Source organism: Poecilia mexicana, unplaced genomic scaffold (genome assembly GCF_051168715.1).
Source record: "Poecilia mexicana isolate PSO_F unplaced genomic scaffold, ASM5116871v1 scaffold_10, whole genome shotgun sequence".
Lineage (NCBI taxonomy): Eukaryota > Metazoa > Chordata > Actinopteri > Cyprinodontiformes > Poeciliidae > Poecilia > Poecilia mexicana.
This window is the reverse complement of record NW_028263379.1, coordinates 14,942,009-14,964,413: the sequence shown is the minus strand read 5'-3', so window position 1 is coordinate 14,964,413 and position 22,405 is coordinate 14,942,009. Positions and strand designations below refer to the sequence as shown.

Here is a 22,405-nt window from a genome sequence, read left to right as displayed (position 1 = left end):
GGACTATGACAGGCACTGGTAATATTAATGAAAAACAGTTATTTATATATATATATATATATATATATATATATATATATATATATATATATATATATATATATATACTGAACAATGTCTGAAGGGGAAAATATTGTAACATAACCAACTTTAATGTATGTTCATATCCATCGGGGTTTATCATAAAAGCAGCTTCCTTCATGGAACTGTACTTTAACATTTAAGAACACGGAGGGTTTTTCTTTAATACTTTTTATGCCAATCTGGTTCAGTAATTAACAGGATATTTATTTTATTTTTTCTTATCTAAACAATCAGATCATAACTTCGTACTATGGATGTTTCATAGATCAGTTAAAACATCTGTATATAAAATACAGATGTTTTACATCTGTATTACTGATGTAATTCAGAAATACTGTAATCTGTATTACAGATTACAGTATTTCTCTAGCTATGCTCACATAAATGCCATTTTTGATCAGTCATAGAATCACAGTTAGATTTGATGCTTTGCTACTCTAAACTAGTGATGTTATGTTTTTATTTTACTTTGTTCTTGAATTTCATGTTTTTAATTCTCCTCTAGGATCTAAGTTTACAGTCGCCCTTGGTCCAATTCTTCATAGAAGATTGTCCAGAAAACCACAGAATGACTTTTTACTTTTGGTTTCTGCACTGTTGCAAGGTTAACTCATCTGTTCACCTATGTTTCTGCCATGCAGATGCAGAAATGGCCTTCCACTATTCTGAGGATCTAATTACTTTTCTACATGCTCTTGGTAATGTCACATCTGTCTACTACAGGTAAGAGAAGCATAACAGATGGGAATTTCACAGAACCTCATTGCCACAATTCGTCAGAACCCATTAAGACACACAGTATCATGAAATGTTGAGTTATTTTGAGAAGTATAGAAACCCTGTTCAAAGTAAGTTGGGTTTTTCCATTTACTAGTGACGTAAATTTGAAAGGAACCTTGAAAAACTATTGAAAAGAAGTGAAACCTAGCCACCTGAAATGTAAATGCTTGAAACAAATAAACTGCATATTGTCGCCACACTGGGTTACATAAGATACATACATGTTTGCTTTCTAAAAAGTGCGTCTTCAAAGTGTCAGGGACGCTGTGTTGCAGAAAGCAAATCGGGTTGACAAACCCGTGCTTTGATGAAAGGTTCCTGTCAGCATGTAAGCCTGTTAGCCTCACCACTTCAGAGCGGGGACGAGGTCCTCTTATCTCTGAATCTGAGCTCTGTTGCTTATGTTTGGCAGACTTTAACAACACATGCAAAGATTGTGCCACGCCGATAATTTGTAATGGAGCAGCTACTTAACTCACTTATGAAATGTACACCACATGTACACCACAAATGACAAAACATACTTGTAAGATTACCAAAAGCACTCAGGACAAGGAAGTGCAATTCCTGTAGTCAGAGGGTTAAATCTCTTGTGTCTGCTAAATACACCAAAAAAAATCATATCATTAGCAATTATGATAGGCAGAATACGTAACAATGCTAGTACAATTGTTCTGATTAGCTATGCCTTTCCAAGAGATAACTGAGTCATGTACTCAAAAGAGAAGCGAAACAGCAATCGCTTTCACCACAAATGTCTATTCTGTTGTTACTTAGCCACTAACAACCTCCTCTAAGTACTAACACAGCCCCATCATGAGCCCCACTACAATTGTAACCCACTCTTGGCAAAACAGCAATCAAGCCTGAAAAGAAAAAAAAAAAAAAAACTACTTCAGATTTGCCTCAGTTGCCACAGTAAAGGATCAGGGGTGTTTATATGGCCTTCAAACTCCCCAAATGTCTCTCTGAAGGAAGCTCCACCCCAAAACTCACACAGTCCAAAAGATATATGAACATCTTACTAACGGTTGCTCTCCACATTTATATCATATGTTCTTTCTGCATGGTCTGATGGATGGAAGTTCGTTTGCTGAATGAGTAAGAAGGAGGCAGTGTGACGTTATGACTGATTAGTTTAAATGCATGTGTGATTGACTCCCACCAAATTTGTCAACAAATGTTTATTTCAAATAAATACAATTAATACAAAGGAAAATAAAACACAGACAGCTGACTCAGTTGTTGATTTAACAGACAAAGACAAATATCACTATGGTTCCACTTCTATGTTCATATTTGAGTCACCCACTGGGGACTTCCTGGAACTGAAGGTAGATTGGCTGGACTATCAAGCTGATCTTTTCATGTCAATATACTCAAATAGCAACAAAAAAAAAACAAAAAAAAACCACAATGTTTAACCGCATTTTGTCTATTGCTATGTACTTTCTCTGAACATTGCTGAAGAGGATGCAAAACAGGTCAACTACAAGTAGATTATGCAGAGGATTGCAGAATGTTTGTCTCCATGGTTTTAGGTGGAAAATAAATAATGAAAAGGACAGCTCTGGTGAAGAGAATTTGCTGACTCAGTCCATGCAATATCTAAAGAGACAATTGGACTGCAATATATATCTTAAAGTACTACTCAAATGAAAGTTTGTAAAAGTAATTTTCTTTTTTGTTTGTTTGTTTGTTTGTTTTTTTCTTCTGTGCTGACCCCAAAACGAGAAGATGTATTTCAGGTAGAAATTCTTTAACTTGAGGTGTTTTAATACAAATGCAAATATGAAAAAAAAGGCTTGCATGAACCAAGGGTTTGCACTTAACTACCTGTGAAACAAGAAGCAAAGCCACATGCGGTGGCTAAGCTGCAAGATGTAGGCTGTGGCTGGCCATTTCTATGCGTCTGGCAGACCGCACAGCATGTTTACTCAGAATGTGCAACGTTCTGTGCGTCAACAGGATATGCAGCCAAAGTGCACTAGAAGTTTCGCTGAGCTAAATTTAGCAGAAACTATTTACCTGATGGCACACTTTCCTGCAAAATGATTTTATATTGTTGCAACCAATAAAACAAAATATCAACTTAACCTATACAACTACATAAACTGCAAGTAGTTAATGATTTATTGGCATTTTTAAAGAACATGCCAGTCAGTTTTGAGATTGCTCAGTTAAGGCAGGGTGTGTGTGTTCGGAGCGATAAGGTGGGTTTCAGATCAACCAGGACAATGTGGCAAAACCAGCAGAGATGGGTAGAGTATCCAAAAATTGTACTCAAGAGCACCACTAATTCAGCATATTTTTTACTCAAGTAAAGGTTGAATGGAGACATCCAGTAAATCAATCAAGTAGTAGTAAAACAGTATTTTGTTTAAAGGCTACTTAAGTAGAGAGTAACTGATGGTAATATCTTATTTAATATTAAAAAATCATGTCATCAGAAAAAACAAATATATAAAGTAACATTTAAACCCTGATATTTTGGAGATGAAAATGACCAAAAAATACAAATAACATAATTACAAAATAACACATTTATGCAGATTTGGAGAAGAAACACTTTTCCAAAACCATTTTTTCATTATAAAATTTATAAAAATAATACTAATACTGACTGTAGGTGATGGATGTGTCTGACCTTAACAAAAACTGAAGTTTTATGTGTGCATCTGGTGAATTTATGGTTAAAGCATCTTTGTTCTTCATTTAGGGAAGTTAGTGAGCAAGCATCTAAAAATTTCACTCATGCGAGAGTAACGTTGCTTTATATTGCTGAAGTAAAAGTAAAAAGCACAGTGTGGTAAGTTACTCCTCATAGTATATTTTTCCCAAAAAGTAAAGTAAATGTAACTAGTTACTTTCCATATCTGAAAACCTGTGATGACAACCTGCTCCCGAATTTGTTGTCTGCATTGTCAGAAGGTGAGCGTAGGCTCCTTCATCAACCGGGGAGGTTAGACTGATTATACTAAAATGGAGAACAAAAACCAAAAACCACCATGCTTGGGGTGCAGCCGTGTTGCATCAAGCAGGGCTATGATTTGAATCATCTTTCTGTGAGGCTGCAAATTTCACTTATTTATGGTAGTGGTTAGGATGTTTTTTTTTTTTTTTCTAAACTGACAATGCATGGAAGGCCGTGCAACTAGAACTGGGTTCAGAAAGCCTCGCCCCACCTGTTTAAATGCTCGGGTGCGCACTGGTGCACCAATGCCCACGCTTAGACGGGGAACAAAAAACAGGTGACAGAGTTTCTCAGCTCCATGGCAATCACGTCCCACGTCTGCCTTTGGCTTTGTCTGCAAGAGGTCTAAGGGGGTCATTTCAAGATTGAAACTTCTGACTGAGAGAGATCAACAAAATGATTAGCATTTCAGCTCTTCGCACCTTTTAAAACATGTGGGTCGGAATAGTGACTAAGCAGCATGTCTAAGTAACGACTGAAGAACAGACCCACAGGCGCATTTACCGCAATGGAAACTTCAGCATGCAACTGTCGTAGCACATGCATCGGGAGTGGTTATTTTAGTACACTCCGGCGCTAAAAAAACAAAACAGCAGATAAAAGCTATATTTGTTATGGCTCAAACGTAGACTAAAAAAACCTGATGTGAATTCACACCTCATCTTGACCACACAACCACACTGAGGCTAAATTTTCCGTCATTGCTGCTTGTTTGTCACTGTGCTGTACCATGACCTGTGTGAAAATCAGCTCCAGCACCATAAATGAAGTCAACGAGTTAATTTAAGTACATCAAGCTAATCAGATTCCTCTTGAGTTGTTGTGTTGATTTGTTGGTTTTCCTAAAATGTGTTTAGTCTAAACTAAACACATTAAGTTGCAAATAACACAGCAGTTTAACATCTTAAAGTATTTAAGCCATTGGATTTAATTTAAAAAAAAATGTCTGAATTTAAAATGTTTTATATTCTTATCAGTGCCATAGAACAATAAGTTAATTATAATTACCAAATTAATTTGGTAATAATAATAATAATAATAATAATAATAATAATAATAAAAGATTATCTTCTGGATTGAAACAGCATTGTTGCTGTTGCATTATATTTTGGAGGCCGCTCTGTAGGCCCAATATGCTGACTTGGTGCTGAAAAAATCTTTTGTGCCCCCTAATGGTACATTTTATTTCTTTTTTTAGCCATTTGAGAAATTGTCATCCTTTTTACTAGTTGCATTTATTTTTGACGGTCGTGGGCCTAAGACCCTGAATTAGTGTTCAAAAATCCTTTAGTGCCCCCTGTTGGTAGATTTTATTTCATTGCTCCTGTCACCCTTGTGAAATTGTTGCATCCTTTTTTAGTAGTTGGTGTCGCATTAATTTTTGGCGGCCATCCCTCGCGCCAGATGCTGAATTGATGTTCAAAAATCCTTTGGTGCCCCCTGCCGGTAGTTTATTTTTCTAAGTCTGCTGAATTATTCACATCTATTTCAGTGGTTGTTTGCTCTGTGCTGAATTGGTGTGAACATAAAAGTTTATTTGAATTTTTTTATTGCTCGTAATGAAAGTTAAATTGATAATTTTTTAATAGGTTAAACTATGCACATCCTTCTTCTAATCAATCTTTTGCACACAGTGTTAACACAAAAGTTTGGACATTTTCTTGCTTCTCATATTTTTTTGACTAAGGCTTTCAGAGTTTGTTTTTCTCATAAAATTACATTTGTTCCCCATGAATTTGCAGATTTGCAGATTGTGTAAGCAGCTAACTATGGTGAGTATGAAACTGATATTAGGCCCCACTTTTACTTTTAATTCAAAGCACAGTACTCCTGTGGATAATCTGAATTTAACTGAGTAAACCAAAATTGTGTTACGTGAACAAAAACACACAAACATACTCCATTATAGTTTTGAGGCCTTGCAGACATCCCTGGCCTAACATTCTTACCAGAGTTGAAAGTTAGTTTTAAGTCTGTTAATAGAATGAAAATGCCCACCCAAAAGGACTGTCAACTATCAATGGGCTAAGTAGTAATGACATTTGTGCCAATTAGCTAATTTCACTCCAACAAAACAGGTAGTAGATGTCTTCTGAGGTGCATTATTATCAAATCCAGCTTCCTATTTAGCTTTCAGGAGCATTCCCCAGCTTGTATGAGGCCCAAACCTTGAGAGATCATGTTGGCTCTTCATGGGGCCTGAGTCCAAGGCAGAAGTCTGGTAGAAACAACGGTTGCACATCCATGAGCTCTGGTCTGTTTGCACCTGCATAAGCTGGTCAACTAATAACCTAATAACATAGCTGACAGTGCTCAAAGTGGTACTACAGCTACTATTCACAAAGCAAAAAAAAAAAAAAAAAAAAAAAAAACATTGGAGCGAAATCCTTGTTCTTGTATGACAGCATAATAATACAATTGATTGTGACTAATTTTATGACAGTATCTTTTCAGACCTGCTCTGTGAACGTGTGCAGATTCTCTGCCCCCTGCTGGGTCTGGATAGTACTGCATGGATAGTTCTGCACTCTGCATTCACTGCCTCACCCATAAAACGAAGCAGTCGCATGACACAAAAATCGCTCATCTGAATGGCTAAAAACAGTAATGTCTCAAAAGTTTTATAAGATAATCACAAACCACTAATGTTGCAGTTATCGTATTGCATACACCCTTTTCTATAGCATAACGACACAAAAATAAGATTTTTTACCTCAGTATGAATGTTTAAATGTCAGGAATGCAGATTTTAACTGTGCTTTCAGGTACGTTTGTCAAATTAAAAAAAAGGAACAAAAATTTTCCTTCAGGTTTTTATTGAAGCTGAAAATATCACTGGTTTGATACCAAAAAACAGTTACAACATGAAAAAAAGTTGTGCCATATTTTCACCTTGACAGGAATGTTTGCAGACGTTATCAGAGAAAGAGTTCCTGAAGTTTAACATATACAACGGATGCTGCCACTCAACTATCTGGCTGCTGATCATCAAAAGCACATAATTAAAACACTTTTATTCATTTGTTGTGTAATTTGTTGTGCATGGTGAAACAATGTAGATGAATGCCACTGTTTCTACTGGAAGGCTTTTTTTCTGAAATGACAATCACTTCTGACTTGCTGGTGTTATTCGGAGGAAAAGTTTGGCTCAGAATTAACATTTTAAAAGCAGAGCAAATAAAAGCTTTTTTATTTTTTTTATTTTTTTTTTTACTGCAGTGGCTGTTTTGTATAATGGAGCATTTATTTTTTCTGTTAAAACCAAACCAGACTTTCCAGAGTCCATTTGCAGCATTTATACATCATTTTCAATTCTCAGTACCTCTTTTCTCTTCAAAGGTCCAACCAACAGACTTCAGTAACTTTGTGTTTTATGGTGACATTTTGGGAAACGTTTTTAGTGCATGAGTCTTTATATGAGCAAACAGCTGATTAGTGGTTTTACCTCAAAATAAAATTCAAAAACATAGAAACATCTAGAGTTTGTTGGCAGCAAATTAAAATCCAAATTTTCAGTTGGTAAATATGGTGCACCACGTTTACAACTTAATACCATGCACATCCATTGTATGTAATGACTCAACATGTGTAATTTTTTGCAACATTTTGACAGCCAAGCAATACAACACAATCAGAAAATTATTATTCAACAATCTCCCTCAAGTTAATCTTTTTGTCCACAGTGTCAAACGGCAAGCTTTCCGAATAATTCAAACATGTTTTCTTTCAAACCAACAGTTTTGAGGTTTTTCTAATAACTCAAAATCACGTTAGAGCTAAAGATCGTTCTTTGTTATTTTTGGAAGAAGAAAGTAGAAAAGTTTCCAAACAGCCAGAAAAAGTCACTCACAAGATGGGATCATCATATTTGTCTAGATCTGACTAAACCATAGAAGAATAATTCAAATAATAGGAACTGTTTTACAATAGTATGGTGACTATATTCTAAGATCATGATTACAAATGCATCTTTACTGTTCTCTTTTTTTCCAGTTACACAAACCAGTGCCTTCAAACTCATGTATATCAACAAAAATATTTTACAAATAAGTTAAAAAAAATTGTTTAATACTTCACATTCAAACTCAGCCCCTGGTTTGGTTTTCAGAATAATGTGTTTGTTTTTATTTCTTGGATCAAGTTGGACATGTAAGTTAAAGCCCTCTCTTAGACAAGACAAAAAAAAGTAACAGGCTCAAAGTCAATCGAGTAAAAGTAAAAGAAAGTAAAGCAGCAAACAGATGTCCTTGGTTTGAATCAACCTTTTGCTGAAACATAATAATAATTGTGACCACTAATCTCTACTTCACAGATGAGACTATTCACTGTCTCAAACACTCAGAAAAGGTGCTAATTCACTTGATGTTAAAATAACAATACAAAAATCTCTTTCAACTTTCATCAAAAAAGTACACCATTCAGTATCAAACTCCAATAGGTCAAAATCTCACAAATGGCACTTAAAACATAGCTGTCCTTGTTTTATTTTATTTTATTATTTATTTTTTACCTCAAAATTGGGGAATGTTTGCTTTTGATAATTGGGGAGAGATCATTTCATTTTGATTTCTTCAGTGAGTGTAAAAAATGTTTTTATTATTGCTAATTTAGCCTGGGTTTGTCCTTGGAATGGAATTGCTTTTTTTAAAATCTTCAGAATGTGCTTAAGACGGCAGCATGACAGAAAACTCCCTACGACACCTCCAGATTGTAATAACCAGCTATCTCCACAAGGGGGAAACCGTGATCACAAACTGCAAAGACAACAAGGGAACAAGGGAGGAAGTGTGCAGATGAGGAGAGGTGGCAGAGGCTTTGACGCCCCCCTGGCCGTTGTTTCTGCTCCACTTGGATCCGTTTCTCTCCCGGCCTCGCGGAGGCTTTGCCGGATTGGAGACGGGGTTACGTGGGGTTTTGCTGTACGGAGGAGACTGAGGGCCATAACCTGGCCAATCATCACTGTACCTTTCATCATGATCTCCACCCCCTGAGCCACTGCCCTCCTCACCTGAAATAATAACAAAAAAAGATGCATTCATATTCAATCTGGAGGCAATGAGAAAATATATGTAAGTATGGAGGAATGGTATTTCACAACAAAACGGAAACCTTTGGAGATTTACAGTTCCACATGTAATCCTACAACATGATACATAATATTTTCTTGAGATATTATGTGATCAATACAAAATAGTACATAAACGTGAAAGGCAAAAGTTAAATGTTTTTTAAATGTTTCAACAATTATGAATCTGAAAAGTGTGGTGCGCTCTTGTATTTCCCTTTTACTCTGATACTCCCACTTTTCAGTGGAGAAAAAAAAATCTACAAAGATCCACCTTATTCACCTAATCTAACAGGCTGGACAAAGAGTTCATTTATAGTGTCTCAGTTAAATAATTTGTTCAACTTTGCAGAGGTTCACCTTCCAGCAGAACAACAACACTAAACAAAGCTTCAATCGAGAGGTTTAGATCAAAGCATATCCACGTGTTAGAATGGCCCAGTCAAAGTTCAGAATTTTGAATCTGTGGCAAGTCTTAAAAATGTCATTGGGTGATGTTCATTGAAGTTCTCCATCCATTCTGACTGAACTGAAAATAAGAATAGTCTAAATGTTCACTCTCTCTATGAGTAAAGTCTAAAGACAGAAAACTGAGGTTCCATGAGGAACTGAGGGTGATTACAACTATTCTTTCTACTGATTTATTACACAAAATCCCAATAAAAATAAAAATGTTGAATTTTTATTCAGAAAGGTAACTAAAGGTAAACTCACTGTCTATGAAATTTATATCCTGTCCGCGTTCAGCATGCTTCAGTTTGTTGGTCACCACCTTCAGATCCACGATTAGCTGTTTGACCTTCACATCTGGACGAGCAATGTCCACCTCCACCTCTGGGTTGTTTATTTGGCTGGCGAGGCCATTGCCTGTAACATCTGGCAGGTACCTGAGCACACAAAATCATTCACATACTTCCCATCCAGAAACCATAAATTTTGTGATTTCGAAGAAATTATTTCCTGTCTTAATCACAACAGTGAATGAGAAGTTATTTTAGCTCTCAAAGTCCAGGCTGCTGTAACCACTGCGTCATGAGAAACTACCAGATGTCCATGTCTTGTTTGAGACTGAGTCATCGATGTGGCAAATAAGCTTCAATTCAGTTCAAACTAACTTATCATGTTACAGAAGGATTTCTATGTGCATTTATTTTCTGTTTTTTTTTTTATTTTTACCTATTTTTGTATACCTCAGGTTGTCGGACAGGTTCTCAAATATTTCTTGATTCTGCAGATAGTAAAGGTGTTAAATTGAACCAGAAAGGTGAATAATCAAAATTAATTCACGAATTACCAAGGGGTACATTTATATTTTCACATAGGCCCTGGTTGGTTTGGATATTCCTTTAATAAAAGAAAGCCTATTAACTAACTGCTATTTGGATTTATATATATATATATATATATATATATTAGATGTTTTTATTTTAATCAGATGTAAGCATTTGTTGTGTGATGGAAAACATACAGCTCAATCAAGCAAAAATTGAAGAAATAATAAAAACAAAGTTAATTAAATCTTTAAATATTATAGCCAGCTTTAGCAAAAAATGAAACTTGATGCCAGTAAATCTGGCTGCTATTCCAGTTCTGATTAGCGTGTCTAATTTTAGAGTATTTATAGTCTCACTCTTGCTTAATGCAGCAGTATTAGGAGACTTTATTCTCCTCCTCTCACCAATCCAAATGGACTCGTGTCATACCGTGTCTAACAATGTCAAACCTGCTACCTTGGCTGGATCTGTGAGCATAAAACCAAGCTTCCTGCAGAGAGCATGTGGGTGACTGGTGGAGGCTAAATAAAATCCATTCCCTCACTCTCTCCTCCTCTGTCTATTCCTGAAAGCCTCTCCTACCTTCCCCACATTCATCACCTCCAGTCACTTTCCTCTGATCTGGCTCACCTCCCCCGGGTCTGCCCGTTCCAGCAGCGGTCCTCATTAGTGACGTCGGCAGCCATCCTCTCATCGTTGCAGATGGTGTGTGGGAGGGACACCCAGAAGCCTCGCATGGGCCTCAGTCGCTCCTTCAGCTCAGTAACCTGTGTGGAGGTGGAAGGAAGCCGGGAATGATTCAGACTTCGTTTTGAAGTTTCCGTCTTTGTTCGGCTGGCTGAAAGGACCATGTAAGGTCCTGATGGTGGGCAATGTGAAAAGCAGACATGACACTGTTTACTGATTACACCACACTTCCTTTGTTGGACATATAATTAATACACTAACACATCAATGCTCATCCTTATCTTGTAGGTCTCAGTGAGCCCTTCTGTCTTGAAAGACCAATATGTTTTCAAAACGTCAACCTTTGTTTGACTTTGTTTGCCCTCTTTTTGATTTATTGAATTCATCTGGAAGCATTTTTGATTTAATATTTAATATTTAGTTTTACTAAATGACCTACTATGCAGTACCTTGCACTTTATATTGCCTTGTTGCTAAAAATGTGCTATATAAATAAAATTGCCTTTACCTTTACCTCACACAAGTGTTAATTCACTTGAATATCTGACTTTACAACTGCTAACATTAATGTATTTTTGGGGGAGATTTTACAAGATGAACCAACACAAAATTGTGCATAGTTATGAAGTCAAAACACAAGGATACATGGTCTTAATCTTACATTTGTACTTTGATAGCTGGTCTTCCATCTTCCCATCAATTCAACTTCCATATTCCTGCATGACGCTCCCAATACCATGTTTTAGGAAATGTTTTGTCCAGGATTATGTGAAGTCCTACATACCACCCGTAGTGTTCTGCATGTACACCCAACTTTTAGTGTCATCTGACCAGCACCTTCCTTCAACATCTACTGAGTTTGTCCAAAATCTGAAAATAGGACTTGATAGTGCACTCTTTCATCAATGACTTTCTACTTGCAACTATTTCATAAAGTCCAGATTTGTGTAGTGCATGACTAAGAATATGCTGTTGACAGATTTCACACCTGAGCTGTGATTTTTTTTTTTTCGGAGCTACTCAGTTACCCTGGACCTCTTGGCTGCTTTCCTGATTAATGCTCTCCTTATCTGGCCTGACTATTTTGCACTGTTTTGGTAGGTATAAAGTTTTGCCCTACAGTTTATGTTTTTCTATGACGGATTGGACGGCGCTTGATGAGACATTGAAAGGGATTCATAACTTAACACGACCTGCCTGTTGCATTCTTTCGTCTTCGTGGTGCTGTTGGTGCTAATGTTCTCTAACAAACCTCTGAGGTGTTCAAAGAGCAGCTGGATTTATACTGAGATGAATTAAATTACAAACAGGTGGACTCTCATTACTAAGTAGATGACTTCTGAAGGCAGATGACTGAACTGGAAAAAAATATGGACACCAGAATGTTTAGTTTGTATGCACAAAATAATTGGAAACCACGTTTTTCTTCTAGCTCACACAATACAGATTTTAGCATATTAGTTAGAGTGCTAAATCTAGTATTTTGCCTTAAAGTTTCTAATAATGAAATGTCCAAAGGATTCTCAGCTGCCAACAGCAGGATTAAAGCTACAATTAGTCTCTGCTGTCATTTTTTCCACTCACCAGCCGGTCCAGGTTGGTGCCTGCAGCTGTGGTGGGTTTCTCCTCGGGGGTGTAGGTGCGAAAGGGCTTCCTGTTCCCTCCTGACTCGCTGGGAGAACGTTTGTTCCTTGCTGGAGATGGATTCCCACAACCTTGAAACACCTACAAGGAAAGATTTATCCGACACATGTATGTGCAACGATAATTTTCAGATTTCCTACTGCTACAAGGTCATATAACATTTCTGCATTCATGCAGTTACTATGCAGCTTCTTACATCATTGCAAAAGTCGGCCCCAAGCCTTTAACACAAAATTCTTCGACTTCCAAACTGAAGCAACTTAATGTTTGAAAATCTTAAGAGGAAAAACTGTGTGGGCTCTCGCATCCAAAAACTGATTTCCAAAGCATCAATTTCATCAAGAGGCAACATTGATCCTTCAACTACACCCACATACAGCAAATAAGAGAAACCAAAATGCTCAATTTTAAGCCTGGTGAAACCCAAAAGTGAAAGAGAGTAGTGAAGCTTTGCAGTCTTATCTGAGAATCCAAACAAAAACACATAAACAATGAAATATATGAAATATGTTTCAGAGAGTACTGAAACATATTTAAATGCCACCAAATTGTCAGAGATATAAATTATAAATTAAAGGAGAAAATCTTAAGATTTCACAAAAGATGGTTGCTTTCTGGAATGAAAATAAAAAATGAGGCTCTCATTTTCTGCTTCTAAATCCCTTTTTCCCGACATCCATTTGGAAGATTAGACAATTAAACAAGATTAAAGCTGAACCTGGAATACTGAGAACACCGGATAATTATGTTTATGGACTCTGAAAATGTGCACATGTTTTGTTTGTTGTGCAAGAGCTCCATGTACGAATTCACGGAAAGCAGGAATCACTACACCCAAGTTTATTAGGAATCAAAGGGGTCACAGTATCTCTGCTGGGCGCACTGAGCCCTGTTGGAACTTCTTAAGGTTTTTCGAATAAAACATACAGTGTACCCTGAAGCAGAAAAAAAAAATGGATAGTTCCCTTAAAGTTTTATCACTAAATCTAACTTTGCAATTCAGTTTGTCATATTGATGTCATTTCAGATACAAGCTTCGTTTTTTATGGAAAACAAAGGAGGGCCACTCTTGCTAAGAAGGCCTGGGACCCTTCCCATAAATGACTTCAGTTCTGTTTTAACTAATCTTTATATGTAATCGTCTGTTGAGATATCTCCTTCTTACCTTTCTGGAGATGCTCACACTGTTCTCCTGCATGTGCATAATGGCCTCAGACACTTTTACAGAAATGGAGTCGGCTGCAAGCTCAAAGTTAAACGGCCCCTCCAGCTTCTCAGATACCACATAGAGAGTATCTGGCAGAAAGAGCGAGAGGGACGAAGAAAACACAACACAACAGCAAAGTGTTCAGAATATGTTAACGCACGCTAAAAATAGGTTTTCTGTAACTCATATTGTAAGAGCAAATAAATGTTAAGACAAAGGCTTGCTGTGCCTGGATGGAAACTAAAAGTTACATTTTACTGGCCAAAAGGTTCACTTTACAAATCTTTTAGAGACTTTTTATTAAACTGTAATAATACAAAGAGGAGAATATAAAATACAAGGTTGGTGATTGTGAGCGGTGATTTAGAATACCTAAAATGAGTGTGAGTGGTTTTTAATAAGAATAAAGGATGAAAGCTAATGTATGGGTTTGATGAAAGGGAAAGGAAAATGCAACAGGACAGATCAGTTGTGACAGACCAGAGAGGCATGAATGATTAATGGAGGAACTTATTAGGGAGAAAAGAAATTGAAAATAAATGAATGACAAGGGAGCAATAAAAGACCTCTAGTTTTTGGTCTGTCCAGTATAATTATGTTAATGAATCGAAAAGCTGCCGAAAGTAATTTGGCTGCTGACATTTTCTATTGTAAGGACGTTAAGTTGTGAGCGATTTAGCTGAAATCCATAATCTCCCTCACCTAGAAACTAAAATGTAGCTGAGGTCAGACATCAGCAAACCAAACAGTGCAGCAGAGCACGGCTTGCATAATGACATGAATTCATGGAATAAAAACATTATGGCAGCACCAATATACCAAATATTGAAGATCAAAAAATAGAAAAACGAGAGCTACTGCCTTTAATCAGCTTTCAATCTAAAAAGGACACTAATAGTAAAAAAAAAAAAAAGTACAATTAAATATGTTCTAGCTTTAAGAAAAAAAACTCTCTAAGCTACAGTTTAACTAATATGCTGCTATACAGTAAATCTGGGGTGTTTGTAATTTCACCCCTTTACTAAAGCTTTTATTTAAATTGAGATATTTAAGTATAGTTCTCTTTTTTCAGATCAATACAAAAAAAGTGTATAATCACAACATGGATGTATGTTTTCAGAAACTTCTGTAAGTTTATGTTCAAAATAAATCAGATACATGATTTACCCTTTATGATGATACACAAAGGTGTATCTGATCTCCACTTATCACCTCTGAGACACTAAAACATCAACTGGATTTGAGTCGTCCTCTTGTCAGCTTAGTTTACTGAACATGGCTAAAGAAAACTAGCCCATGGCCTTACAGCTGACCATGCAAATCAGAACAGAAACCAAATGGAACCAAAGGAACTGTCTATAGACCTCCAAGACTGGATAGTGTGAAGGCTGAAATCTGGGGAAGGATAATTTGTCAGCACTGAACATCCCAAAGAGCACTTTGGTCTATATTATTTGGAAATGAAAGAAATCAAGGGTTGGAGCCACTAGAACTTTCCACAGATCTGTCCACTCTACCAAGCTGAATATTGATGAAGGGCTTTGCTCTTTAAATAGTGGTACAGTTTTCCATTGGAGTCACCTGGTCCAAATGGAGCTCAGAACTACAACATTATAAAAATAGGGCTTGATGAAGTGTCCAGAAAATAATGTGCATCTAAAATAAGTGATCTTTTAGCATTGTTATGACTATTTTGTAAAAAGATATTATACTAAAAAGAAATAGAAAATGAAATGCAATGATGTAAGTTTATGGTTAAAATCTGCAAAATGTAAAATGACATTGGATCCCTGAAACCTTTTCACAAATATGTCTCTTTTTTCTATATATTTGTATTGGAAAAATACCAGGACATCATGTTGTGTGGATTGTTTTTTTTATCCCCAGATTCACCTATGAAATTGTTCCACTCTGTGTCCAGCTCTGCCTGATTGGCTAAGCATCCCTTCATCACGTTAAGGCACAGCGAGTGGCAGGGTCGGAGAAAGGGCAAGCCTCGACACAGGGGGCAGTACCACTGGCGCATAAGGCCACGCACACACTCTGAATCTGCTGTCAACTGGAAAACAGACAAAAAAACAACACAAACACACCGTGTCAACAGAGCAAGCTGAGAACAAGGCAGGTTTGCATCATCAAAGGGATGAAAAACCTGCCTTTTACAATTAAAACAATTAATAAAAGTCAGTCTTCCGTCATTCAGCAATTAGTCATACAAGTTGGTTTCATTTATTGTTCAGTATTAATGTTTCATTTTACTTATACTATAAAGTATAAATTACCAACAAATATGTGCCTCGATCATTATGGGTGTAAAAGAAGAACCATAATGTGTTTTTTAAAACACATTTAAGACTGTGCATTTTACTACGCGTTTAATGATCATATAACCACAACTCCTTTTAATGTTTCACTTGTTGAAATATTGACATGTGCTCTTATGATTTAAATTAAACAAAAATTACTAGTTTAAATGTTCTTGAGAGAATAGGACTTTTTAGTTTAAACAGCATTTAAAGAAGCTATTTCAGAAAGTGGCTATTATTAGAAATGAAGTCCATTTTTTGCTTGATGGTCAGATTAAGATTACGTGTCTTTATTACATAGTGCCACTGTACTTGCCGAAGGAAAAGAAAACTAATCTGGGACTATCACTCACCTTTGTGGCCGTATTTACCATATCCCGACCAAAAGCCAGGCCCTGGGATAGAGCTCTAGCAGCTATGAAAGCTCTGGACACCTGAAAACCAAACCAAATATTGTAATCAGAACCCAACTTTTATTTTCTTAAGACATGTTTCTAACTTTTAGGGGGCTACCAGTACTTCATACACACACACACACACACACACACACACACACACACACACACACACACACCCCCACACACACACACCTGCACTCGAAGTTTGCGAGGAACATCTCCAAACGGCTGTAGCTGCTCAGTGTGTTTGCTGACACACTCCAGGTAGTCATCACTGAACTGATATTGGGGGTTGACCAATGAGAAGACTCGCTCCACAAGTCCGGACCAGAAGTCTGAGAAGACCTCTGTCAAACTCACACTGCCCCCTGAGGACAAGAAGGGTAAAGGAAAATTGGGGGAAAATACATCACCAGACGAAAAGGTCACCTATAGAGAACATTTTCACGAATGTTTTTTAATTCCTTCTTTTGCATTTAACATCTTAAGTCTGTGTACTAAAGGTCATCAGACATTTGAAGTTATCCACGTACCTCTTTGCTGGGCTACACATAACACAACATTGAGAATAAGGAATATCACCTGAGACCAATTTGGTCGGGGAGGCACATTAATCCACTGTCAGCAACTTGTGACTGAAATAACAAACTAATTTAGAGCTGAATTAGTTCTCCGGGAGTTCAAAAGACTGGAACACATTGTTGCTCTCGTGGTGATCCAAAAGGAAATCAACCATAATTTAAACAGAGCTCAACATATGATAAATAAATGCTAAAACATCATAAATATTTGCTGCCATAATGCTAGACTGTAATATGTATGGCATGACATGCTGTCTGCCTGTGAAACTTATCGGTCTCCGCACAGAATGAGTCTGCGATTGTACAATCTGCAGTCAGGGATACGGCCTCAAATTAGCCAAACATGCTACTTGGCAGACAAAGACAGGTTGACTAAGCAAGGGACAGCCTGCAGACGGACTTGCCAGCAAACGTCTGTCGTGCCAAAACAGAGCGATACGGCACAGAATTAGAAACAGTCTGGCATCTGTGGGAATCCAATTTTCCTCCCTTTCTTTTCCTCTAAATTCCACTCAGCATGCCAGCACTCTTCAAAAAAAGACAAATCTGGTTCTTTACTGCTGCCTACAGAGACTGAGGATTTAATAAAACAGCAGTTCAGCAATGAATTATTTCAGATGCTCGGCAGATTGCCTCTTACTATCTTTAGTAAGCCTATAGCTAACATTAACATCTCTCTGCTGCTATTTTTTTTAATTACTTCAGAATATATATGAGACTGGGGTCAGGTGGATAGAGGAGGGAATAAACCAACCGGAATAATATCTCCGAAGCTCCACGAACAGCTCCTGGAAGACATGTGTGTTCTGAGTGAAGAGGCGGCCGTAGGTCTTGGTAAACATCTGGTTCATAGACTTCTCGGAAAGGTCTATAAGCTCCCTGAAGAACTCTGCACAGACATAGAAAGATTAACTATGATGAAAACCTCATTCACCTTTTATTTTAATACATTATAGTTGTATTTCTGTGTAGGTGGTCCATCACCTCCCCTCCATGTCACAAGATTATCAGCTTACAGGGACATCAGATCTTGAACTGCAGTAAATAACAGCGCGTACTCTATTAAAAATCTGCCTTTAAGACTCATATCCAGTCTCCCACTCCTTAAGCATCTTTATATGACTCAGACATTATATAAAAGTATGAGGGTTTAAAAAAAAAGGTGATATCAGTCCATGGCAGGTAGGAGGAGAAGTGTAAATTCAGCTGGTGAGCAGGCTGAAACAGAAACCTGCTGCACAATTCACCACAATGCAGGCTAAATTGTCTTCAGACCAGAAACTCATTGAAATCGTTTCCAGATGCATAAAGGGGGCAATTAACTAATTTTATTCATGAAGGTCAGTTTACAGGCTGTGGTTAGGAGTACTCTGACTAAGACTAGCTAGATAGCACGTCATCGTGAAGTCATTGTGGTTCATTTAAAATAGCTTAAGTTTACAACAGGAAATCTGCAGTGGAGGTGGAAGAAAGAATTTTCATTAGCAGTAAGAAAGGGTCTGATCCAAACCGGTTCTGTTTAGTTTGGATGAATTCTGCTAGGTCTATTTAAAAAAAAAACACAAACAGCAACTAAACTGGGATTTGTTTATTGCTTAACTTCATATTGAATTCCAGATAGTTTTAAATGCAAGCAGAAGAAGAAAATAAATTCTAATAGGGTTTTCTAGTTGTAAAGAAATCCAAAATTTTAGGAAATTATTTGACGATCACTGATTGCAGGAAAATCGTCTCACGGCGATCTTTGACCAGACCTGACTGGTGCAGCTCTAAAATCTTTCAACGTAATTTAGATTTTTGATAATGTGCTGCTGCAAAGGGGTTACGGAAAATATGTTACTTAATAGTTGTAAAATTTAAGACCTTAAGCATACTTAAAGACCTTTAAACATTTAAACATACTTAAAGGTGTACAAATAATTAGTCTTATTACAAACTTCCTAAGGTATTTAAAATGTTATATACTTGGTGATAGATTTTTTATAGAGCAATACATTAGACTACATCAAACTAGACGGTATAGTGGGTTTTTTTTTATTTTCATGATAATGTTTTCTAGACAAATAAAAACTATGTTTTTCTAAGTTTTCTACTTGTTCAAAAATTTTAAAAATGCATATGATAGGTAGTATAATGGTAAATAGTTTAAATGTAAATAAATGCATTTTTTTTACTTTTTGGCATTACATTTCACAGGGATATAAAATCCCTGTGATATAAAATGTAATATATTTGACCACTTCAGAGTAGACATTAAGTGTTGTTGTGAGATTATGAGTATATATTCAAAGAAAAAATATAGTTCCTATATACATATAGGAACTATATAAAATAGTTTATAAAAAATAAAGTAAACTTTATTTTTTAAAGTTTACTTTAAAAAAAAGTAAACTGTATTTTACTCATATAAAGCCAGTGAAGTAAAAAGGATTGATGATATTTAAAAAAAAAAAAACTGGATCCTCTAGCGATTGATATAAAGAAGGACTTTTTATAAAATAATCAGACTCTTTATCAGACTATTATGCAACAGCACAGTGTGTTCAGTCAGATGATTCTTCAGTATCACTGTAATACAGACTGCTACAGGAGATCCTCTCTACATACAGCCACCAGCTTCTAATACAACTTTAAAGAAACTTGGATAATGAGCTGCAAGAACATTTAATTTCCCTTTGGGATTAATAAAGTATTTTTGAAATGAATTGAATTGGGATGCCCTCAGGAACCTGCGTTTAAGAGGCTTTTTTCTTTATTAAAGGTACAATTAAACTTACTAATCTATTATAAAAACAGAAGAACCTCAAATTACTTGATATTATATTGTATTCGAATCTCACCATCAAATCGGCGGTGTCTCTGTGTGAAGGTGGTCAAGAGGAATTGGCTGTTGTCTTCGATGGCTTTCAAGAAGTCCCTCTCGCTCTGAAGGGACAGAGTCTCCTCCATCTGACTGGAGCAGCAGGTATAATCCTGAGGACAAAGTCGCAGGTGCTCACCTACAACAAAAACATCAGAAGGAGCACAAGGTTTGAGGACTGGTGTACCTTTGCTTAAAGAAAAAATATTAGTAAAACAGAAAATATGTTTTCCATCTATAATTACATGTAGTGACCTTCCTGGTGTCAGGAAAAAGTCTATTTGTTTACTTTTAATTTAAAGAAAAAAGATTAGTGAGATATAAAATGATATGTTCCTGCTTTCCATTAGTAATTGCAACCACATGACCTTGCTGGTGTCAGAAAAAAGTAAATTTGTTTCGGGAAAAGGTTGACTCTACTTGCCATTGATAGGCTATTTAATAGGGAAATCTAATTAAAGATAATGCTGTGGAAGGAAATTGCAATTTATCTGTATGAATTATTCAAATTCAATTTTTCTTTCTTTGTCAACTGAGGTTCAGTCATCTTCCTTTAAGTAATAACATGTGCAAACAACAGCTAAGAGGAGGTGGGGATAACGCAACGCTCAAAGGGTACAGATCTTTGTTTATGCAGCATAATTACACCTGGCATGAATATTTGGTTGTTAATACATTGGAAAGTGTCTATCCCAAATCCTCCCTGCCTGACGTGCCTCTCTGTTTCTTTTGTTCTCTGCGTGTCTCACCATCAGTCCATTCTCATCCCCGTATTTCCATTTCTAAACTGCCTCCCTTCATCCCTCACCCTCTCTCTCTCTCTCCTGGCCATCTGCTCCCCTGGCCCACGGGACAGCCAGCAGAGACTCAGGCAGTGAAAGCCCAACACACAAAAATCAATCAATTCTACGGTTGCTTTACACCGAGTTGATTTGCCATGAAATAAATGCCCTGCAAGAAAACACTTTTACCCACCATTAATTATAAAAGTACCTCAGTGTCTGTGTGGGAGGATTTCCTAGTAATTTACATGTATAAGGATATACCTTCAAAAAGCAGTGAATGAAGCGTTTCCCCCTGTTTTTTTTTATTTTATTTTTTTTTATTTTAATCTAAAAACATATTTCCTTATTACCCTCTGCCAAAACTTTATATTATTCCCAAATACAAATGCTTGTAATGCACATCAGATCTGCGTCGTTTCCTGCTGATTACCTCCAGTGAACAGAGCCTGTATAGGTAGCCTGCATGCATGGATTTAACTGTGGGCCAGTGTAAAGACTAATTAGGGGCGAGGTTCTTTGTTGCACCGGTGTTGGCAATTTGCTCATCCCCTTAATCATCCTATTTAAACCGCGCAGAGGGGAGGAAGGGGCGGGTGTGATTTGTTTTAAACAGAATTGCTTTATGTCTCTTGAGGAAAACTCCTCTTCGCGTTCTGATGATTTTTTTTTTTTTTTTTAATTCTTGAGTTTAAAGCCAACATATAAAACGTTTTTACACAAATTTTAACTTTATTTGGGTAATTATGAGGCTTAGTCATGTTATATATGACTTTCATGAACACAAATTCAACTTTATTCATTCTAAGGCGTGCTAGGGAAAGCTGCACCCAAGTTGAGCAAAGCGGGCAGTGGGACTGTTGTCTTACCGGAGATCTGAGTCACAGGCGCGGTGCTGGTGCTGTACCCCTTCTCTGAGTACACCTGCCGGGTGTCAGCGCAGCTTCTCCCCGCAGCAGCCGCGGGGCTCCGGGTTCCCGACAGGGCAGCGATGGTGCAGAGCCAAACCAGCAACCGGGTGTCCATTCTCACAGCGGGACTCGAAATCAAATGAAGCAAACCCCAGTAGACTGACTGGTGGGTTTATATAAGACCAAAGTGGACCGCAGAATGAATGTATAGGTAAAAGTATAAAATAGGGACAAGATCCAAAATCATTAGTCCTTTAAAGCAGGCATGGTGCTCCTGATCAACATCCGGTCTGGATTTTTTTAAGAATTTTTTTTTTTTTACATCACTTGTGTTTCCATGGTGTCCCCCTTTATTTTTCCTTTCCTGGGATACCCGCCGCTGCGCGTAAACACAAGAGGAGAATGAATGAGGAACTCCTTGCGCTGCTTAACCATCATTTGACGCATCACCGCTGTCAAACCCACAGGAATTAACCATGGTGAGACCGGAAAAGGAATTCCCTTCAAAATAATTGTCCAAATCTTTTAATGTGATTTAATATATTAAAATATAATCACACAGATGAATAATGGTAATAATACAAATAACATAATTACAAAATAAACAATTTTCCAAATTGTGTTTTTTTTAGCTTAAAACATTAGTTGGTGCATACTAGAACAGGTCAAAACTTTCCAGTAACAATGCACTGTTTGTTATATTTTCTTGACCTCGACATGGCTCAGGAGATAGAAAATAACACAACAGACCCATCTATGACAAGACTTCTTGTCTTGTCATAGATGATAGACTTTGATTTATCTATGGACATTCAAAAAATTATCTTAACAGACAATTATGGTTTGATCTAA

The 22,405-nt window shown here is 36.9% G+C and overlaps 1 protein-coding gene across 1 annotated transcript; it reads right to left on the bottom strand.

Annotated features, from left to right (window-relative positions):
* Positions 1-6,637: 6,637 nt before the first annotated feature.
* On the bottom strand, positions 6,638-22,288 carry gpc2 (glypican 2). The gene is made up of 11 exons (XM_015011912.2): positions 21,512-22,288; positions 19,841-19,999; positions 17,755-17,889; positions 16,612-16,787; positions 16,375-16,455; positions 15,609-15,774; positions 13,674-13,804; positions 12,449-12,589; positions 10,808-10,944; positions 9,618-9,790; positions 6,638-8,846 (listed from the first exon to the last, which is right to left on the bottom strand). Exons 1-11 carry the CDS (start codon positions 21,666-21,668, stop codon positions 8,560-8,562), a joined length of 1,743 nt encoding a protein of 580 aa, XP_014867398.2. The 5' UTR covers positions 21,669-22,288; the 3' UTR covers positions 6,638-8,559.
* Positions 22,289-22,405: the final 117 nt, after the last annotated feature.

What these genes read in the sequence shown, in the direction of transcription:
- gpc2 (XM_015011912.2), bottom strand. Translation starts at nt 21,668, where the DNA reads ATGGACACCCGGTTGCTGGTTTGGCTCTGCACCATCGCTGCCCTGTCG. An exon ending in GCCTGTGACTCAGATCTCCG is followed by an intron (nt 20,000 to 21,511) that starts GTAAGACAACAG and finishes TTTTTGTTGTAG; the next exon opens with GTGAGCACCTGCGACTTTGT. An exon ending in GCACCAACCTGGACCGGCTG is followed by an intron (nt 10,945 to 12,448) that starts GTGAGTGGAAAA and finishes ACCTCCACACAG; the next exon opens with GTTACTGAGCTGAAGGAGCG.